Source organism: Notothenia rossii, assembly GCF_949606895.1.
Source record: "Notothenia rossii genome assembly, chromosome: 2".
NCBI classification, from domain to species: domain Eukaryota; kingdom Metazoa; phylum Chordata; class Actinopteri; order Perciformes; family Nototheniidae; genus Notothenia; species Notothenia rossii.
This window is the reverse complement of record NC_136904.1, coordinates 84,761,452-84,781,048: the sequence shown is the minus strand read 5'-3', so window position 1 is coordinate 84,781,048 and position 19,597 is coordinate 84,761,452. Positions and strand designations below refer to the sequence as shown.

At 41.4% G+C, this 19,597-nt stretch overlaps 1 protein-coding gene across 1 annotated transcript in view; it reads left to right on the top strand.

The window, feature by feature from the left end:
* The window catches only part of dachd (dachshund d), a 118,091-nt gene that overhangs the window by 68,540 nt on the left and 29,954 nt on the right, over positions 1-19,597 (top strand). Inside the window, exons 6-7 of the mRNA XM_079666386.1 lie at positions 5,702-5,854; positions 19,404-19,577. Of these exons, the coding sequence (XP_079522512.1) occupies positions 5,702-5,854; positions 19,404-19,577 (327 nt within the window). The remainder of the gene's footprint in view (positions 1-5,701; positions 5,855-19,403; positions 19,578-19,597) is intronic.

Here is a 19,597-nt window from a genome sequence, read left to right as displayed (position 1 = left end):
TATTATAGTACTTTAGTAAGAGATAAAACAGCTGGTTTTCCTTCAGCGTATAACAGACTTTTAATTATCCTACCATTTTTTACATCTGTGTGAAATCAGTCAGAAAGTGTTTTTTCTTCTTCTTCTTTTTCTCCGTAAGGCAGCGTCTGTGAGGGTTTTTGAAATTCAATAACACACATTGGGCCATCCTTGTGATTCAGTACAATGGGGGCTCACAGGCTACTGCTTTGAACTCTGGGAATAGAGTGAGGTCACTGGCTATCTGCGGCGCGGCATAGAAGGCGAACTTAAAGGCCGAAGTGAACACAGAGAAGGACAATGATGAGAAAGACCCATGTTATTTAGTGGAACATAAAGCAAGTGAAAAGCCTTTTGATATCATCCCCTTTAAGCCCGGAGGGACTCTATGATCTTGACATTTAGTCAGGGTATTCAGGGGGCACAGATAAAATAATTGAGGTTTTCGGTCTTCTCATAACTGCGTTAAGCTTCTCAACTGTGGCGAGACATAACTTTTCCATCAATTTCTGTGTTATAATTAATCCATGTATTGTTTTGATTATAGTATTAAGCATTAAATGTCAAAGAAGTTACACATTCTGGCGGATTCCTAATGTAGTATGATTGACCACACATAAGTTAGCATCTAAGTAGGCGATTAATTGATCTCCCTGTCATGTCCAAATGTACTGATTGATGATTAGAAAACCGACATTAAAAAACTGTCTCATACAGTTACACTATCATGTCATGTCATATTAGTTCATTTTTCAGAAGAGTTGGGCCCACGGCTTTTCCCGAGGCTTCACTCATTTCCCACGAAAAAGCCACTTCACAGTTTAATTTGGGCTGCAAAGATGGAGCGAAACATACAAAGATACATGTTAACACTCGCTCTCTCTTGGTGTTACATTTGCAAATAATACAGAATGCAGCTCCTTATCACCAAGGATTGATCTTTCAATTGTACAAAAGGTCTCACTCTTATTTTAGGTATACATTTGTCATATATGTTATCTTGTCGCTTCCAAAGGCGGCATGCCATGACAGAATCAATGTAGTATTCTTAACTCAATTTTAGGCATTTTGTTTGATTTCTTCACACAAAATGTCATCAGCAAATGTTTTTTTTATACATATTAGAGACATACATTAGACATAGACACACATCATACTAGATTTAAATCATAACCGTATTCAACACAGTGGAAAGATTTCGTCTTCGCACTCTAACAGGACCAGAAAGCCCTATGTGAAACACATTGTTAACATATGTATCTTCGCCCTTGACACCAGTTCCACTTAGAAGCGGACATCTTAATATGCTTAGGTTTTCCATTTAAGGAAAATACCCTCATACAGTATATGTGTGTGAAAGCACATGTGTACGTGCAAGTGTCTGAATGCCTGCTTTCTAGCGTTCATGCCCCCGGGGGGTGTAGTGGTGGGGGGGTGGGGGGGGGTTGAGCTGGAGCCTTTCCAGTTGCTGATGCATTACAGGCAGATTGGCCCCCAAATCGGATTATTTGCTGTGGACTGACACCACACTGAGATGACATCTCCTTTAAAGTGGAGAGGGCCTCCACTCACACTCTGGCCACTACTTAAGCAGCAGCTTCAATATAATTCATTTATGTCCTGGATATGGCTTCAACCTTTTGAATAAGGCAAGAGTACTGCATTTACCATTAGAGAAATGAATGTCACCTACATCTAACCAGAGTGTACTTTACTGATACAAAATAATATTTCCTAATACTGTGTGCCTCAGCCTTACTGTGTGTGTGCACGTGGTTCCCTGTGCCTCAGAGAGCTGGTTCTTCTTACAAGTACTGTAGGAGGAGACATATTGTAATATTTATGTTCGTTTGATGTACAATTAGCACGTCAGCTCCTAGAGTGGATCATCTAATCCGGTGCCACTTCAAGCTGTTTTAAAATAGATCCCGTATGCACCAGGTAATTTAGTGTCAGTTCTTTGTGTCTCTACCCCTCCTATTTCAGTCCGCTGCTTGTCATAAGGTTAGCGCGCTGCGTAATTGATACTAAATTTGTCATGATGTGGATAGCACAGTTCAAGTGGTGCAGTGTACCTAAGAGTCGCGTTGTTCCCAACCCCAGTTTGTCATTGCTGCGTTGCCACCAGTCCATGCATAAAATTAGGCGGCCATGCTCATTGACATGGAGTGTCTCTCTCCTACTTATCCCGCTTGCCCGATAAATAAAGTGTGTTTTCATTGTTGCCCATGGTGCAGTCCCTAACAGAGACAGAACGGAAACACAACAGATAAGCCCTGCTTATTTTCCTTTTTTAATCACTGCGAGAGAAAGTCGTAAAAGTCAGTCTTTTGTGTACTGATGTGAAGTTAATCTGATTTTAATTTAATTATACAAGTTAGTTGCGGAGGGCACAGGCATTGGGGTGTTTGTTGTAAGAATGTTCTGACATTGGCGCAGGTATGGGGCAGCTAGCATGTTAATTAATGATGAAGATCCTGACAATATGCAGAGGCATGACAGCGTTAAGCCAGTCGGCTGCTGCTTCCTTTGCATATTAATAGATCCTTCATTATTATTTAATATGACAGCTGCTCCAAGGGCTACCATCAGACCTTGTCTCTGTTATTTGCTGTTTTGTGCTCCCCATGTGACACTGGCATGCTATTCTCTATTTGTTGAAATGTTCCTCTTTTCTCTTCTCTGACTGGTGTTGCTCTCTACATGCCTCCGTAAAGCGCTGTTTGTTTTGTGCTCAGGAGGATTCTTTTCTGACCGTGTGCATATATGAGAAAAGTATCTGAATCTAAAGGTGACTTTGAAAGAATATATGAGGCAGGATTGTTTTGTTTGCATGGTAATGAATGCAGATTAGCGCTGAGTGGGATTGGTCTTGTTGACGTTTAGACTTCTAGTGGCTTAATAGACTTGTTGCTGGGCGCCAACATCTCCCTGGCTTCCTTATTACATCCACTGTATCGAGGTGTGTGTTATCTGGATATGACAATTGATCCGGTGAAATGAAACAATTATCAGAACAAAGATTTCAATTCATAGAGTGTGTCACTTAGTCAAAGACCGGGTGGAGGTTTGGGTGGAATGATAAATGAAAAATGGAAATGTGATCATTTCATCTGTTTCACTATAGTAAAAATCAATTTCTGAGCATTTATTTACTCAATACACATTTGTTCAAAACCTGACACCCTATTCTTTATGGATTCATTTCCATTTTTTTTTTGTACAGTATAGTCCACTTTACTTTAGAAAAAGATATGTTGAGGACAGACAGGCTGCAGTGCAATAAACCACAGAGAAAGTTAGAGAGCCTCAGAAAGCACCACTGCGGCACTCCTTTGAGCGGCACCTGATTTGTGGGGGGAATTTATCACACAAACAGCCCAGAGGTGATTTCAATATTTACTCGGCAGTCTGTTCTGCATACGTCTCATTTGGAAAACAGTTGACTCTTGCCCATTATACACAAATGAAGGCTGACCTTCAGACTGGGCAGAGGCCACATTCATTATGTGGAGAAGTATCACCTTCTTATGAGGCAATGGCTTTTTTCCCCCCTGATCTGCCCATGCATATTGAACAGCAGCCAGGGCCCACTGCAAACGAGAGGGCCCGGGCTGACATGATATATACTGTACGTCAATATGGTACTGATGTATTTTAAGATGCAAACAAGGCTTTAAATTATATGCACCTCCATGTCAGTGGCTCAGAGTGACTCTCGCCATCTGCCTATCAGCTGGGGATGAGAGGAGAGGGTGCCCAGACCGGTGTGTTCTTTGTGTCTTGTGTGTGCGCATGCTCTCATGTATCTATTAGAGCCACATGTTCGATTTTTCTACCTCTCCTTGTACTCGTGTCTTCCCTCAGATGCATGGCTAATAGTTGCTCTTGAGTCCCATCGCGGAGACGTGACAGCTTAGTGATGATAAACGCAGACGTTGCCTTGTTCTGCGTCGAACGCAAAGCAAACCTGGATATCCAGTATGAGCAGATCCTGTAAAAGGGCAGGTGATACACCGTATTGTGGATATGAGTGATTCCACTAATAGGTGCATATCTTTTTCTCGCCGTACATCTTTGATTTTGTTGCTGGGGTTGGCAAGAAGAGTCGTGGGACTCTCCTGAGACACAGCAGGCCTGGAGGAGCTTTAGCACTATCTGTCCCTGCTGTTTGAGACCAGCCTCATGAATAAAGATGTCAGTCACGTTCAATACAGCAGAACCCTGGAAATACCACAATGACAAACCAATGCTTTATGATCTCTGCAGTGTGCTCAGCATATGTATGTCTATAATCGCAGACTTAGTACATCAATCATATCAAGTCCATTTTGATCGAGGTGGACAACCATTTCAAATATTGCTGTTCCAAAGTATATGTAGGGATGGCATTGGAAATGTGAATGATAATTAAAAATGTGATGTCGATAGTCATTTAGACTGCTTATGAAAAAAATCGACTTCAGGCCTGAGCAGAATCCATGTGTATCATGTGTGACATTTTCAAGTGTTATGGAATCATAAGTCATAATTGCTGGATTGTAAAATTAAGCAACTTTAAAAATACAAGTCAGTGAATGCAGACACAAAGACTATCAAGTAGGAAACATAGCGTTTACATTCTTTTTTTTCATTCTGGAAATTAAAAACATATTTAAAGTTATGGTCTTTAATATAAAAGAACTATTTTATTTCCTTAAAAAAATATATATTTCACCTCATAATCTGTCTTAGTATTTACATTTGAGTTTTCCGTTGCCCTTATGTGTCAATAGCGTCTTTTTATCTATTGCCTCATTCATTTCCTGAGTATGTTGGGTTATGTTTTTGAAAATGTAATAGAGATGATATTCAATTTTTAAATTTCTTTACTTTTTTGAAGGATCATAATCTTTAGTTAGTTTTCACACATGGCCCTCCAAGTACTGAATGCACTCAAAGGCATTTTCAAGTGTTTGAATAAATAAACTTCAATACCTGGCACATTGTTAATAGTTTTCCATTCTGCTTGATGACTTGGCCTTGACTCTCAAAGAGTGTTATTATTATGAGACTCTAAAGTCTATAGCTGTAAAGAACTTGAATACCAATGTTAAGCATTATTCAGGGCTATTGCATCCATTGAATACATTAGAAGGTATGATTAAAATACCCTCAATAAGGTTTTTGAGACACAGTTCTCTTTGTATTTGTTCACATATTGAACCCGTCTCACTTTGTATCTCCACTCATGTCACATTCTGTCACCTCACTTTTATTTTTACACACACGTACTTTGCGTATTGCACATACAAAACGCATCTTGCAGTATTACCTTGACTGCATCTGTACTCATCAAGGTACACATACAGCAATTTAGTGGGGAGGAATACCGGAGTCCATGAAACATTTATACAAATCATATGCTACCACACACACACACACGGATCCATCCCATCAGCATGATAACCTGCTGTGAAGATATCCCCTGTCAGAGGGTGAAAAACCAAGCTGTGATCTCATAGGCGCTTATTCCCCCTACACTGTATACAATTATTCATTGTTTTATTATTTCAAAAGTCCTATTTGTTTTTTTTCTTTCTTCACCGGCGCAGGTTTCTGAAAGGTTTTGCAGGTGCAGTGGCTCAGCCCCAGCAGACATGTAGTGTTCTGTAAGCTCTGTCTCTTCTCCTCCTCTTTCCAGGTCTGACAGCGGCGGCGGCAGCTGCTGCCAACGCAGCCATCGCAGAGGCCATGAAGGTCAAGAAGATCAAGCTGGAGGCGATGAGCGGCTACCACGGCAACGCCATCCACCACGGGATGGACATGGAGAATGGAGACCTCGGCTCCAGCGTCGGTGAGGATGCCCTTCACACACACTGTCACAAACACTTTTACAATCATATTAAACGGAAGACAAACGTTTGTTGCAAAGACAGACACAAACACACACTTAAAGACCTGCTTTCTCATCTCCATTTTGATATACACCACAAAACACCAATATGGTATTTTAATAATAGAAAAACACTTGTAGGCAATACAAATCTGCATCAAAATACATACATAGATTTAATGTAATGCACGTTTGCTATTGGATACAAAATATGATCTATGAATTATGTCAATTGCAAGACATTGGCAACATAATAAAAACAAATAAAAGATCATTTAATTTTCCAACTTGAAGGGGTGGGCAAACATATTCTAGGAGTAGGGGAAAAGCTGCTCTAACTTTAAAAGGGACTGTATGTAATATAATAATATTAATTGGAATGCAATATTTCTCCAAAGGCAACCAAAAGCGTATCAGTTGTCTTGAATGTTCATATTCCTCTTAAATAACATCCAAATACATAATAATACGTTTATGAATTATAATACGTTTATTTATTATAGCAACTTTCACATAAATAGATTTCACAAAGTGCTTCACAAGTACAAATGAAGACCACAGAAACATGCATACAATAACCACATGAGGCAGAAATGTAAGGTCAACATAACAACAAAACACAGACACATTTCCAAACATTTCCAGCACCGGAAACAAACACCTCTCCGACAGAAGTAATCAATAATCACATAAAACCAAATACTCACCGTCTCCACTATACCGCTGCTTTCTTAATGAAATGTTAAAGGCTTGTTTTGTTTAGTATGCACTGTGAATATCCACCATAAGGTAAGTCTGGTTTTCTCTTGAAACATTTTACACTTTGTGTTGAAAGATTTTTTTTTTTTTAAAAGCCTCGTTGCTAATAGCTAAGTGAAACTGTGAACACAGTTTCCCAAAGCTATCAGCTTTTAACAAGATCTAATTGAATTGCTGTGAAAGCATTGGTTTTTCACTATGTGCCATTTCAATTAATTATTAGCCAGAAAATGCAGAAGGATTTTCCTAATATCACACAGAACCACTTAGTGTATTAAAGAGAAAGATAATGTATGTTAGTGCGGATTCACGAGCCCATTCCAAATTATAAACCAAATGTAATCCCTGTAGCTTTGGTTGCTAAATGGAGATTTTGATTCACTTACTGTAATAAATGGCTCGACTGCTGAATACATTTCATCAGTAATACTTGACACCGTGGAGCTTATGGTGTGTGAGATGAAAACAGGATGTGTTTCTAAGCAGATTTAACAATGCAAAATGCATAAAGTGTGAGGTCATCACTCCAAGAGAATGGAGTATGTAAAAAAAGAATACGAGCGTACGAGGTCACGGAAATAAAGATAAATGTGAGTACCAACAGCAAGGCTATGGCAATGGAGCTAATAAGAAACTGTTTTATCTTTTTACAATTTAAATTGTAACCTTGAGCCCACAGCCAGCCACACAAGCTCCCGGTAGAATCATAATTCTGGCAAGGGGGAGCAGCGCTAGGTGTGGGTGCATGGGCCATAGCATTAGCTCTCTGAGTGAAATATATGGCAGTGACGCCTCTCGGCCCCATCCACAATCAATTGGATTCTTTTCCTTTAATATTTACTCGCAGCGATGAGATGCTCGTCTGCATGGTGATGAACAGTCTGCCACTGGCGTTTGAAGGTGACCTGTCAGTGAGTATGGACAAATCTCTCGCTCGCAGAAATGTAGAAAATAAATCATTAGGGGCAGGCAGTCAGACAGGGGCTTCTCTCTCTCCCTCACTCTCCTCGGATTTAAATCAGCTCAGATTTATGATTTGAATTAATGCTTCGTTTGGTCAAAGGAATGGTCGCTGAGACAAATGATGTTTGGTACTGAAACCATCCTAATATTGATTGCTGGGTGTCGCAGCAATCTCTTGTTTATATCAAGCACTCTCCTGTGACAGGGTGGCCAGCAGGAGTCATCCTGATAATACGCCGGAGAAATATGGCCTGCTCGGCAACACAGGGCCGTGAAACACAGCGAGCAGCATGCTGTCTTCTTCATCTCGCCCCAGGCAGCCACTCACATGTTTATTTTCCATCAAAAGCATTTTGTAATTTAACAAGTAATAACCGACTTACACGATTTGAGAATTGGTGTCGACTCGAGGCTGCTTTCAAAAACTATTTTGGAGCGTGAATGCCTAATATGTCCAGCTCTCAAGCCCATTATCACATAGCAATCCAAACATATAAATCACTTGACTGATATAGCATGGAGTGGGCAGAAAGGGAACTGTATTTGGGTGAAGCTATGTTGGTCTGTTTTCTTTACAGTTCTGGGTAGGGCATGACTTCATACTGTTCTCTCTCAGACCATAGCTGCATGGACTGCAGTGTTATAATCAACAAGCTTAAACTAAGACTCACACAAACGGATGTGTTTACCTAAACAAATGATATTACCAACCATGATAGGAATTGATATGATAATGAGCATGCTTTTGATAATACCACGAAGGACATAGATCCTTTTAATCAGTAAGAGCTTCTACATGAACCCCATTGGAAAATAAAACTCTCCTCAGGCTAAAATACAGGTGCCTCATCTCAGTGTTTGTCTGAAGCAGATCTTTGTGAAGAGCTTAAAGCAAAGCACAACAGAGCCAGCCAGTGAAGGACACTCTGTTCTGTTTGTAGAGTTGGATTGCCCGTCGCTGTCTTTGTGTTGATGTAAATTGAACAGGCTAATGTTTCTCCATCGCATTAAATATTCATTACAATTAGACCTTCCTGTTTGCGTCAATGTTATTAATTATAAGGAAAAAACAGCCAGTTCGACTCAAAATAGCCAAACATCCGGAGTGAGAAGGGAAGAAAGGAATAGATATCTGTGTGGGAGTAATTGAGGGAGAGACAGATATACATATATTAAGATAGAGATATTGTGATGGAGCAAAATAAAAATGTTTAAAAAGAGAAAAAGGTGTCTTGGTTTGATTTTCCCTCTCGGCCTTTAGTCGGGCAGAGGGAACCCTCTCAAAGCACAATGTGGATTGTTCCTGCGCCTCTCAGGAAATGCCACAATTACAGATCACAGACCAAGCAAAACATGTGTGGCGCTGGGCCTTTAGGGGGATAAACAGCCCGCCATTCCCCCCCAGTGCATTGACCCCAGCCACAACCTTCATTACTGGGAGAGAAAATATTGTCAGCTGCCCACTAACAAACACCTGCCAATTTCAAGAGAAGGAATTGCTTTTTTTTCAGCCGCCAAAGGAAAATAAAGTGTTTCTTAGACAAGCAGTGTAAAGAAAAGATAAGGCAGTGTTCAACCCAGTCCTCTTTTTTTTTTTTACTCTGTCTCAACTATTTATCCGTCTTTCGCCCTCTGTCTTTCTTTGGCCACTGGGTGCTGCCCTGCCACTCATCTGACTCCTCACCACACAACTCTAATGGAGCTGAAATCCTGCCTGTAATTAGATATGGGAATTCTACTGTCATCAGCCAGATGATGCCACGACATGCAGACCACAGTAACAGCCCGAGTAAAAAGAAAAGACACAACAGCCCCTGCTATAGGGCTGGGCACTATGGAAAAGATATATGTAATACCATTTGTTTTAAATAAAACTTGAAAACCAGTATTGTAGGTTTGCAGCATTTACAACATATTTTCACAATGAAAATGTAAATGAGCTCCTATGTATATTAACCTATAAAGAAAGGAAAAAGACAAAATAAAAAAAAATGTAAATGAATAATCATCAGTGATGTGGATTTATTGACTAAGTGGGAAAGGCAGTTAGAACAGTTTGGTAATTAAAACAAATTAAATAATTCACTTTAATGCAGCCTTTAAAACCAGGACACTTACGACGACTTTCAATTTCCAAAATCTATGTAGATGCAGGGTCTCATTTCAGGACATATATATTATACCAATGTATTGCCCTGCCCTGTTTGTTGATGTACATTTTTAATTCACCCTCAACCCATAATACCAGAGGCAGTTACATTCTGCAGCACTTTTTCAGCCCTTTTGTCTCACATCTGTGGCTCCGGTCCAGGCTGTGGCCCACATGCTCGGCTGGAGCTGGACGGCTGGTGACAGGTACCTGGAGTGCTGCCTGACGGAGAGTTGAGAGAAGAGGTTCTGGGTGAGATGATGAGGAAGCATCATTCTGTCTTCCCAGGGTCATCAGGCTAATTTCTGCAAGCCCCGCCCTCATGCTTGTATGTTTGCGAGTGTGCATATGCATGTTTGTATGTGTGTGTTAGTGCGCGTGTGTGTATGCACGCATGCTTGCGTGATAGAGAAAGAGGGGGCCTTGGCCCCTGAGAGCATTCTGTGAGGAGACCACAGCTGTACACTCCCAGCAGCTAATTGGTCCTTATCTAGCTGTCCCATTCATCTTCATTTTTTACCAATTACTGAGCATTATCTGTGTTCTCAGTTGGGTATGGGACTTAATCCTTTTTGGTTAAGCTGGTGCTACAGCTTGCAAATTTCAAATGGAGAAGGGGGGTTATGGGGGAGAAAGGAGGGAAAGGTGGTGGGGAAGGAAAAGGGGGGGGGGCAAAAGTCAGAGCAAAAACAAACTCTGAAACTTCCCATCATCCCTCGCTGGCAGGAAGCAATCAATAAACAATGACATCACACGAAGGAGAGAGGGGAAAAATGGAAGAGATCAATTATTGGCGTTATAATTCAAGTCCTTGTTTGCAAACGTTGCAGCCTCATTGATTAGGCTGTTCTTGTTGCACTCACCATTATTGACTTGTTAAAACCATATTTTCCCATCATCAGTGGTTTTACGTTTGCGGTCACACAGATAACAACGCTTTAAGGGGCCTTCATTAATTATTCAAGATGTATTCATTTTAAAGCACAGCCAGTCCAAATCATCCTGTTTACTCTACAAACAATACGGGTATAGTACATTTCTCATCCAGAAGGTACATCAAGACGCTGCAATCTGGGGCAGTTAGCCTTAATTTTCGAAGATCAATGCATAACTAGGCTCCTCTCTATATGGGGTCCGTGCTTGGCCATGCTGCAGAGCTGAGTGGAGTCAGCCTGGAGACCAGGCACTAATTACTGGAGTGTTTATTGCTCGGCTGGATAGCATTTGTACCATTTTGGATCGTATCAGTGAGTCAATGTGCTCTGCAATAGGCAGATAATAATAATACATTAAGATGACATTAAGTGTGTATGAATGAAAATCACAGTGGGAAAAAAATAATACTCATCAATTATAAAATAAACACAAGTGTAAAATGGGTTTAAATAGGCAGCCACACACATATGTATACTTTCAGAACATACTGACGTGCGTGTCAACAGAGAGACAATCATGCACACAAAGCAGTCCGCATATAGAGACACTGCTCCTGCACTTTGATAGGATCTGTTTGGTCACACTCTCTGCGCCAGCTGTCAGCCCAGCTCCACTGCTGCGATTTAATTAGTCTGTTTATGTCCTTTCTAATAATAAAGCTCTCTGGGTGGAAGGACACGTCCAACTAGCTAGCTCCGCGCTCCAACCTGCTAGCTGCACTAGTGCTGGTGGCCCGGCGCGCTAAATGTGGGCCATGATGGAGGATGGTGGCTACTTCCTGCTCCTCTAGACAGTATATTGGCCCTCGGGCTCAGATCTACTATAACCCCCTACTCAATCCTAACCTTAACCATTAGGGGATAAAGCACATACTGACCTGATATGAGTATCTAGGGGCAACTTCATCCATCTTCCTTTCTAGCTCTCTTGTGGGAGCCTTTGTCAGCCGAAGCTCTTGAGAGAGACTAGATTGTAGCCATAGGCTGAATAGAATTCATTTCAAGAACATATCATAACACCTCCTGTACTGCGACATATTATTGTCGTGCCAGATGTATGCAATTACAATGGGGTTTGTTTTTATTTTCTATAGTCCGATAACAAGGCTGGACAAAATAGGGTCCGTAACCGTTTAAGCTGCAGGTGTTTGGGAAAAGGGGGAAGTGGTATTAACTGAATGAGACTGAGCGAGACAGAGAGTGGCAGAGCAGACAGACAGCCTTCCAGCCTGAGTAAAGAGCTTGATGGGTCTCTGTCTCTCTCTTGGGCTTTGGCCCTCACCATCTCTCTATTAGTCTGCCAGGCTCATGGGAGCCAGGTGACAGATAAGTGAAGAACGACACACACATTTTAATAGACATTTCAAAAGATAAACCTGATAATCATTTCTCTTTTTAATGAAGTCTAATGTCCTCGTTCTAATTCCAGTTGCGTCGCCTGTTAAGCATCAGCGTAATACTTGAATATGCATGATTGGGAAATTGTGAGGCACACTGGTGTTGCTACAAAATACACAAACGCAGACAACTGCAGAAATAGATTACAATAACAGGGGGGATTGATTAAACATTATTTCCGTAATGATCCATATCAAGTTCTATCATTTTTGAGTGGCAGCGGAGTTGCTGCTTTTTTATAGAGAAACAGACACAAGGAGACAAGATGCTAGGCAAATCTCACGCCTCAGAAATATTCTTTGATTGTCTCTTGTGGTTAGTTCACAATCCGCAGCAGCAGAGCTATAAAAACAACTGACCAGTCGAGTTGTCATCCCTCATCAACATTACGCCTCATTCTTCATTAATTGGATAGATTAATTTGGAGCGCTTTGATGCGGGGGTGATGCATGCGTTCGGCTGTCCCCTCCTCACTATTCTCTGTCAGGTTGAATTTAGCCAGGGAAGGGGCTGACCTTTGAAAGTGAAGAGATCAACAAAATTTGAAAAGACAATGTCACTTGGTGTAAATGTGATACGTGTAATAAATGACATTCAACCTTTCGGTGATGATGAGCTTTCACAGGTTGGGATAATGTGAAATATGCACGTTGTGTAATTGCATGGATTTTTGAACAGTTTTCGCACACACAGCTAAGATGGTGCAGTGCAGCCTGGGTATCTAATGCCATTAGCATAGAGTAATAACATTACGGTGTAAACAATACCAGTAATAATAGAATACAAGGGTTAGAACAACAAAATGACTCTTTCACTGTGATCACCCTGTGAAAATGTAACATCGCCGGACTGGGCTGTAATCAGGGCGAGAATCAAAGAGCATTTGTGTGATGGAAATTGTTGGTTCAGTTCCACAAAAGCACTCTGTCGGTTGCCTGAACCCAAAGGTGTTTTTTCTCAATTATGATATGGGAACCCTCATCCAAATAGAGCTATCAGCCATACTGAGGCCAGACATCTTCAGCATCACACAGCTCCTCCTCTGGGACCAAGATAAAGAGGGAGAGAGTAGAGCAAGTTCAAACAATGTTAAGGAATTTCACAATCTCAGCATGTCCTTCACAGTGTGAACAAACAGAGGAAGGTATTTCTTGATAAATGGTGTTTAGAACCCCAAACAAAATAGTCATTCCAACAAAATAATTGAAACAACAACATTCGTTTTCATTTCTGTCCTGAAATGTCATTTCTGTACTTCAATTGAATCCAAACATTGTTGGAAATAACTAATACAACATTTACATTCCTGTACTTTCACCTTGAACTCATTAGCACTTCTGTACACTATACACCGCATTACTGATTGTCTCTCAGGAGGTGATTGTAATGAAGGAAGTGAGAAGACAGGAGGTAGGGATGCTAATTTTGTAATTAAAACAGATGATCTGATGACCACATGCAAACTGATCCCCCCCACACTCCCTCTTTTCCCACCAAAGTGATATGACGGCAGAGTGGGCCGTGATTGATAACGCTCGTCAATATATTTCATTTCAGGTGCCTTAGTCAAATGACAACTGGTTGTCATTGACTGAAAGCAATCTTTTTAAAAGGGGAGCCTTTGCTAAGTATCAGATGAAAATGATTCCTCTGTCTGCTTGGGTGTCACTGTCTGTAGGAGCTTTATTGATTGGGCTTGAATATATTGCACCCGCAGTAGTAACAGCTGCTAGTAATATCTCTCCTCTCCTTCTGCTCACAGCACTATCTGTGCCACGGCTTATCGTGATCAGATGTCGGTGCTCTTGTGCCGATGTTGTGCATTTATCAAGAGTGATGTGTGACAAATGTAAAGTGAGCTTGGTTCCGACCCAAATTAGAGAAGCGAACTGCGTTTGCTAATGTGTCCTGAAGGCCTGGCTGTCCTGGCCACCCCCAGCCATGTGCATGATTGCGTTAACTAAAGCCACCATTGTCTCCCCCACTCTATGCGCTCTGTGTTATGAAGCACAAGGATGTTGGCATGGGTTGGTAAAGGTCATTTACTGTAATGAGATTTGCCACATGCAAGCATATGGCTTGATTATTGCCCTGTTCGTTAACATTTTCAGCAAAGAGACAAATAGACAGCTAAAACGGGCGAGAGCGGGTGGGGGCGATGGCGAGACGTGTTTAGCATTTTCTCTTCAAAGATGGGAAGAACTTTTTTCACAACAGATCTGTCAGGGAGATGATTGATCTTTCAATTTTCACAAGGAATGCATGCCATTAGAGCCGAGGATTGGAATTATCCTATAAAAGTTGCCTGCTTTAGATTTTATACACTTAAAGGACAAACACCTCTGTCTGTCTCCTTGATCATTTCTACCACATGTTACACTCCAGCGGTTTGAGTAGGAAAGCAATTATGTTACCTCATCAAACCAGAAATGTTTTCTTATCATGGCTTCTCTTACATTTCATTACATTAGCCATCTTGGCAGGAAATCTTCCCGTACCTGAATCATTGGAAAGTGTTTCTCTTTATCCTGGCATGCAAAACACATGTTGTTTGTTGATGTGAATTAGCTTGAAATGTTTCCAATCATCATGGCTCTTTGAATGTAAAGGATTCTGTTTGCCTGTGTTTTTATATTTGGCTGGCTCCATGTGTGTATGTACCTACACACAGTTATCTACATTGTCCGAGCGCGTACCCGTATGTGTTTTCATGTTTACCTCTCCTTGTTAACGCAAGATGTATTCGTTGTGTGTGTGTGTGTGTGTGTGTGTGTGTGTGTGTGTGTGTGTGTGTGTGTGTGTGTGTGTGTGTGTGTGTGTGTGTGTGTGTGTGTGTGTGTGTGTGTGTGTGTGTGTGTGTGTGTGTGTGTGTGTGTGTGTGTGTGTGTGTGTGTGTGTGTGTGTGTGTGTGTGTGTGTGTGTGTGTGTGTGTGTGTGTGTGTGTGCGTGTGCGTGTGTGTGTGTGAAGCAGGTATTTAACAAAGGCAAGATGTTTGCTTTATTATCAACATTAAGTGCGTAAACACAAAAGGCTTCAAAGTTTCATTCAATGACACTGAGAAGCTGTGGGTGGCTACATCAAAGCTCAATACCTTCCTCTCTCCCCCCATTTTAATGAGAAACAGGACTCACCAGCCTTGACTGAACCTGCCATCTGCGTGTGTCTTTTTTTTTCCTTCTTGTTTGCGTGTATGTGTGTGTGAAATGTGGAAGCAGTTGTGTGTCTGCGCATATGTAACCATGCGCTTGTTTTGTGTAAAGTGGCTGCACAATGCCAGACAACATATTTATAGAGGCTGTGTCTTATGTTTGATCTAACGGCTATATGGCTCCCTCCATCTCACGTGGCCGTGCTTCTGATTTTGGAGGAGATTAATAGTTATAGTAAAGATGAATAGCTGATTAGTGCTATGGAAAGACCTCTAAATGTCTTGCGGCATGACAGACACTTTTTCATGAGCCATTCATTTCCTTTTGGGACTGGTGTGCAAATCCGTGATACGACCACAACAAAGACTCTCCATGTGTGTGCACCGCCGCCTCACCTTTGTTGGAGAAATACGTACACGACATGGGGCCATTTTACTATGGCAATTAGGAGGAAAACCAAGATTGTTTTTCTGTGGCGGACTGCATATGCATTGTGCACTCAGTCAGTGCATTTAACTGCTTGACTGGAATGGTCCTGTTCAGTTTGACAGATCAGAAGAGGAAAAAAAATATCTCAACACCATGAAAACCAAAAGGCTTAGCGCTAAGCAAATCAGCCCTTTGTCTTGTTCAATTCAAATCAAAGGATAACCAGGAATGTTTGTTTGACAACAGCATTTACAATGCATTGTTCTGAAGCCCAGAGCCTCCCAAACAAAGACAGATAGGCTTTAAACAAGTCATTTAATTAGCACCGGATCCCCAGCTTTGGCTGCGCCAACCAATTATACATTCCTGAGGCATGTGCGGGTCCTATTTCACAGGAGCGGGAGGCAGATCCTCTCCAGCCCTGTCTCTTACAGTACATCTCTCCCCTTCCATTTAAGAGAAGGTAAATAGCCAAGACAGACAGCTTCATTAGCCAGCGTCTGAAGAGCGGAGGGCCGATTGTCGCTTAAATAGTGCGCTTTTACTGCAGGCCCAGCCGGCGACCTCCGATCAATTACAGCTGACATTATTGTTTGTCGGGAGCTTTTTTCCTGGACAGAGGGAGTAAAAAACAAGATCAAGCCTGAGCTTTGGCTGGAAATGTAATCTTCCCCCTCTCTTTGGTTCTTTCGCTCCACAAACAATAAATCATTCAGTTGAAGAGATAATAAAGTGCCAAGTAGGAGCTAGTTTAATTTTTGTCAGGGGAAATCTGTCCACAACAGAGTTAAGGGTAAGGGGCTGGCTGCTACCTCCGTACCATTTTCAATGACAATGGCTTAGTTCCTTTTTTCTTATTTTCCTCCGCAGGGTTACACGTCCAGAAAGTCCTGTTTAGATGAAGATTAACTGCTGCACAAATCACTGCAGGTTATCATTTCTGTCATCAAAATAAATTACTGCTCTCTTTTTAATCATTTTAAAGCATTCAACATTCAATCTTTTTTCGGTGTGATGCTTTTAAGTGTCGGACCTACCGTCAGCCGTGCGGTTTGGTTCTGATGTAACAGCTTTTTAATCACGCCGTTACCAAGGGCTGTTTTAATTCATTCCATTCATCCTCCGTGATTCAGATCTTTGCTTATCCATGCGTGAACTCCCGAGCACTGCACGACATAATAGCTGAGCTGTTTATATTGGTATTAAGTGATTTGTAGTTTTAATGATGGTAAATAGGAGTTCACCTTTACAGGTCCCTCAGGCTTACTTCAGGTAAATTACTGCAAATGCATTGTTTATGCCCTTCAGCAGAGAGGGGGGCTTGTGGGAATTCACCTCTCATCAGCTCTGAACTTCTCTATCAGAGATAAACACAAACTGACAAGTATGTTTCTAACAGTTTGCCCAATGGAGTATCTACACAATATCTAGGTGATTAATGAGTCTGACTAATGTGTTTTGATTCTGTTTTTCAAAAAGAAATCCCTGCTCAGTGTTCCAAAGTTCTGCAATTGCTTTATTTAGCAAGAACAAAACCAAGCAATTGAAAAGTAAGTGCATGGGAACTAAATCAAAAACACTTGTGCAGAAAAGGCAGATTTTGTGAATAAACCAATATCCTCCTCACCTGGCTCTTTTCAGCCACAAATAAAAGGATTTGGTGCACCCTCTTGGTTCGTGGCACATTCCCCTACAGTACCCTGAATGGGCCTTTCTGGGAGAAACAGCGCTTTAGGATGGGGCGACACGAAAGGGGCTGGACAGGCACTGAAAGCGAGACTAATACCACTTAGAGAGAACAGAGGTCCAGTGTTTCCCCCCAGGGCTCTCTCAGGTGGAGACACATCACAGAAATTCATAATGCCATCGAGTACAAGATGTAACAAAACGCAAAGAAGATTGTGACTAACACTAGCCTTGTATTATTTTAGAGGATTGGCCACTTTGTTTATTGATGTATTTCAATCTGTCCATGTGCATGTATACGTGTAGCTGTGTTTGATTGAATGGGTGTAATGCATCCACCTCAAAGGCAAAATAAGTCTCTTCACTCTGGCCCTTGAGTGGCCTTGAAAGGCTGATAGGTAGCCTAAACCTCCCCATGTTGTCCTACAGTAAGTACCCCCGCAATCAGGCCCTCTGTGGTGTTTTTTAATTGAGCTTAGCCTGCTGAGTGGTAATTGATTCAGTCTGAGCTACAGCAGAGGCGCTGATACAAGGTGCTGCTTGGCTTCCGCCTTTCTTTAATCTCCACTGCTTTATATTGTTTGGGAATACTCGCCACTGAGAAACTGCATGCCATCTTTCTTATGGAAATCAATGCTTCTTTTGGATGGAGGGGAATGACAGAGAGGAGTACTTCTCATGTCCTTTCATTTTGAACCAGTGTCCTTCTCTTTAGAGGCGTCGCCATGCAGATCTCCTTGCCCTTTGGCTACTGATGTGTTGTCAAAAAAAAAAGAGTGGAGTTGTTTTGTGGATCAGCTTTCTGTAGTGCAGAATCTTTTTTCCCTCTTTCTTTCACGCTGCTTTCTTTTCTTTTTTACCTTGAACCAAGCTGCCAAGAAAAAGAGAAAAAAGGAGTGAAAAATCAACAGAGAGGCTCAATCAGATCCAATAGTGTCTGTGAGGTTTTCTTTAAAGCATTTGAGGAATAGCATCTGAGTGGCGGAGGAATGAGACCAAACTGTTCCCAGTCACTTTTGATCCTGCCAGTTCAAAGTCCCCATAGAGCAGAGGAGGAGGAAGGCGGGTGGCGTGTTTTTTTCGGGGGGGGGGGGAAAGAGTACAGACACCTAGCTTTGACCTTCTGTCTGCGCTCGTGTCCTTTGAAAGTTGGCTTGTTTTCATTAAGCCATTCAGAAGCACAGTGCTGGGCCGCAGTTTGACTAAGTACTAAACCCCCTATGGTATCTTTATAAGACATTCTTTACATTTCGGACTACTAATGCTTTCCATTTTCCCAATTAGGCTTCTATTGCCAGACTGCAATTGAATAATTTAAAACATTTGTAAGACATCTCTGATCTTGTAATGGAATAATTTGTGTGCACATTAAAAAGAAAGAAATGAAAATCCCATTATTGTACGAGCTGAAAGTGTCTTTACTCTTTTTGGTGGCGCTCTCTCTCTGGTCTGGAATATAGGCTGCTTTAATTAGCCTGAAGTCATTGCCATACTGTGGTCTGACGGTACTTGTTTGTCATTAGCACATTTAACTAGTCATTTGGGTAATGGCTTTCAAGATTGCTTTTGTATTCACAGAGATATTTTTTTATATGTAAATATTGAAATAATTTCCATAACGTGCCCTTTTTATTCATCACGGAATAATTGATGCATCTTTATTGCTGTGTAAACTTTGGTCTTTGAATGACTGTGTATATAGTTATCATGCCCGTTTTTCTTTATTATTATTATTACAGTAGTATCTATTATTAACATATGTTGTAAAACATTTATGTGTATTATGTTAACATGAAAAGACACCAGAGAAGCTATTAATTTGAATTATTCATTTTTTTTTCCTAATGGATGGCAGTGTAAAGCTTTAGTGTTATTGGACACCATTTTTAAAGGGTATCTCAGTAGTGGGAATTACTGATTGCTGAATTAACAGTGGCAGGTCTTGAGTTTTTTTTAGCCAGAGCCTCTGAAGTTTCCCCAGTGGATAGCTCACTCATAATATGCATCATTGAGTAACCAACGACCTCTTCATGTGTCTCAGGCCTGGAACTCCCCTTCATGATGATGCCACACCCCCTGATCCCCGTCAGCCTGCCCCCAGCCTCTGTCACCATGGCGATGAACCAGATGAACCACCTCAGCACCATTGCCAACATGGCCGCTGCAGCACAGGGCCAGAGCCTGCCCTCCAGAATGGTCACCTCCGTAATAAAGGTAACTTTTAAAAAACAGAAA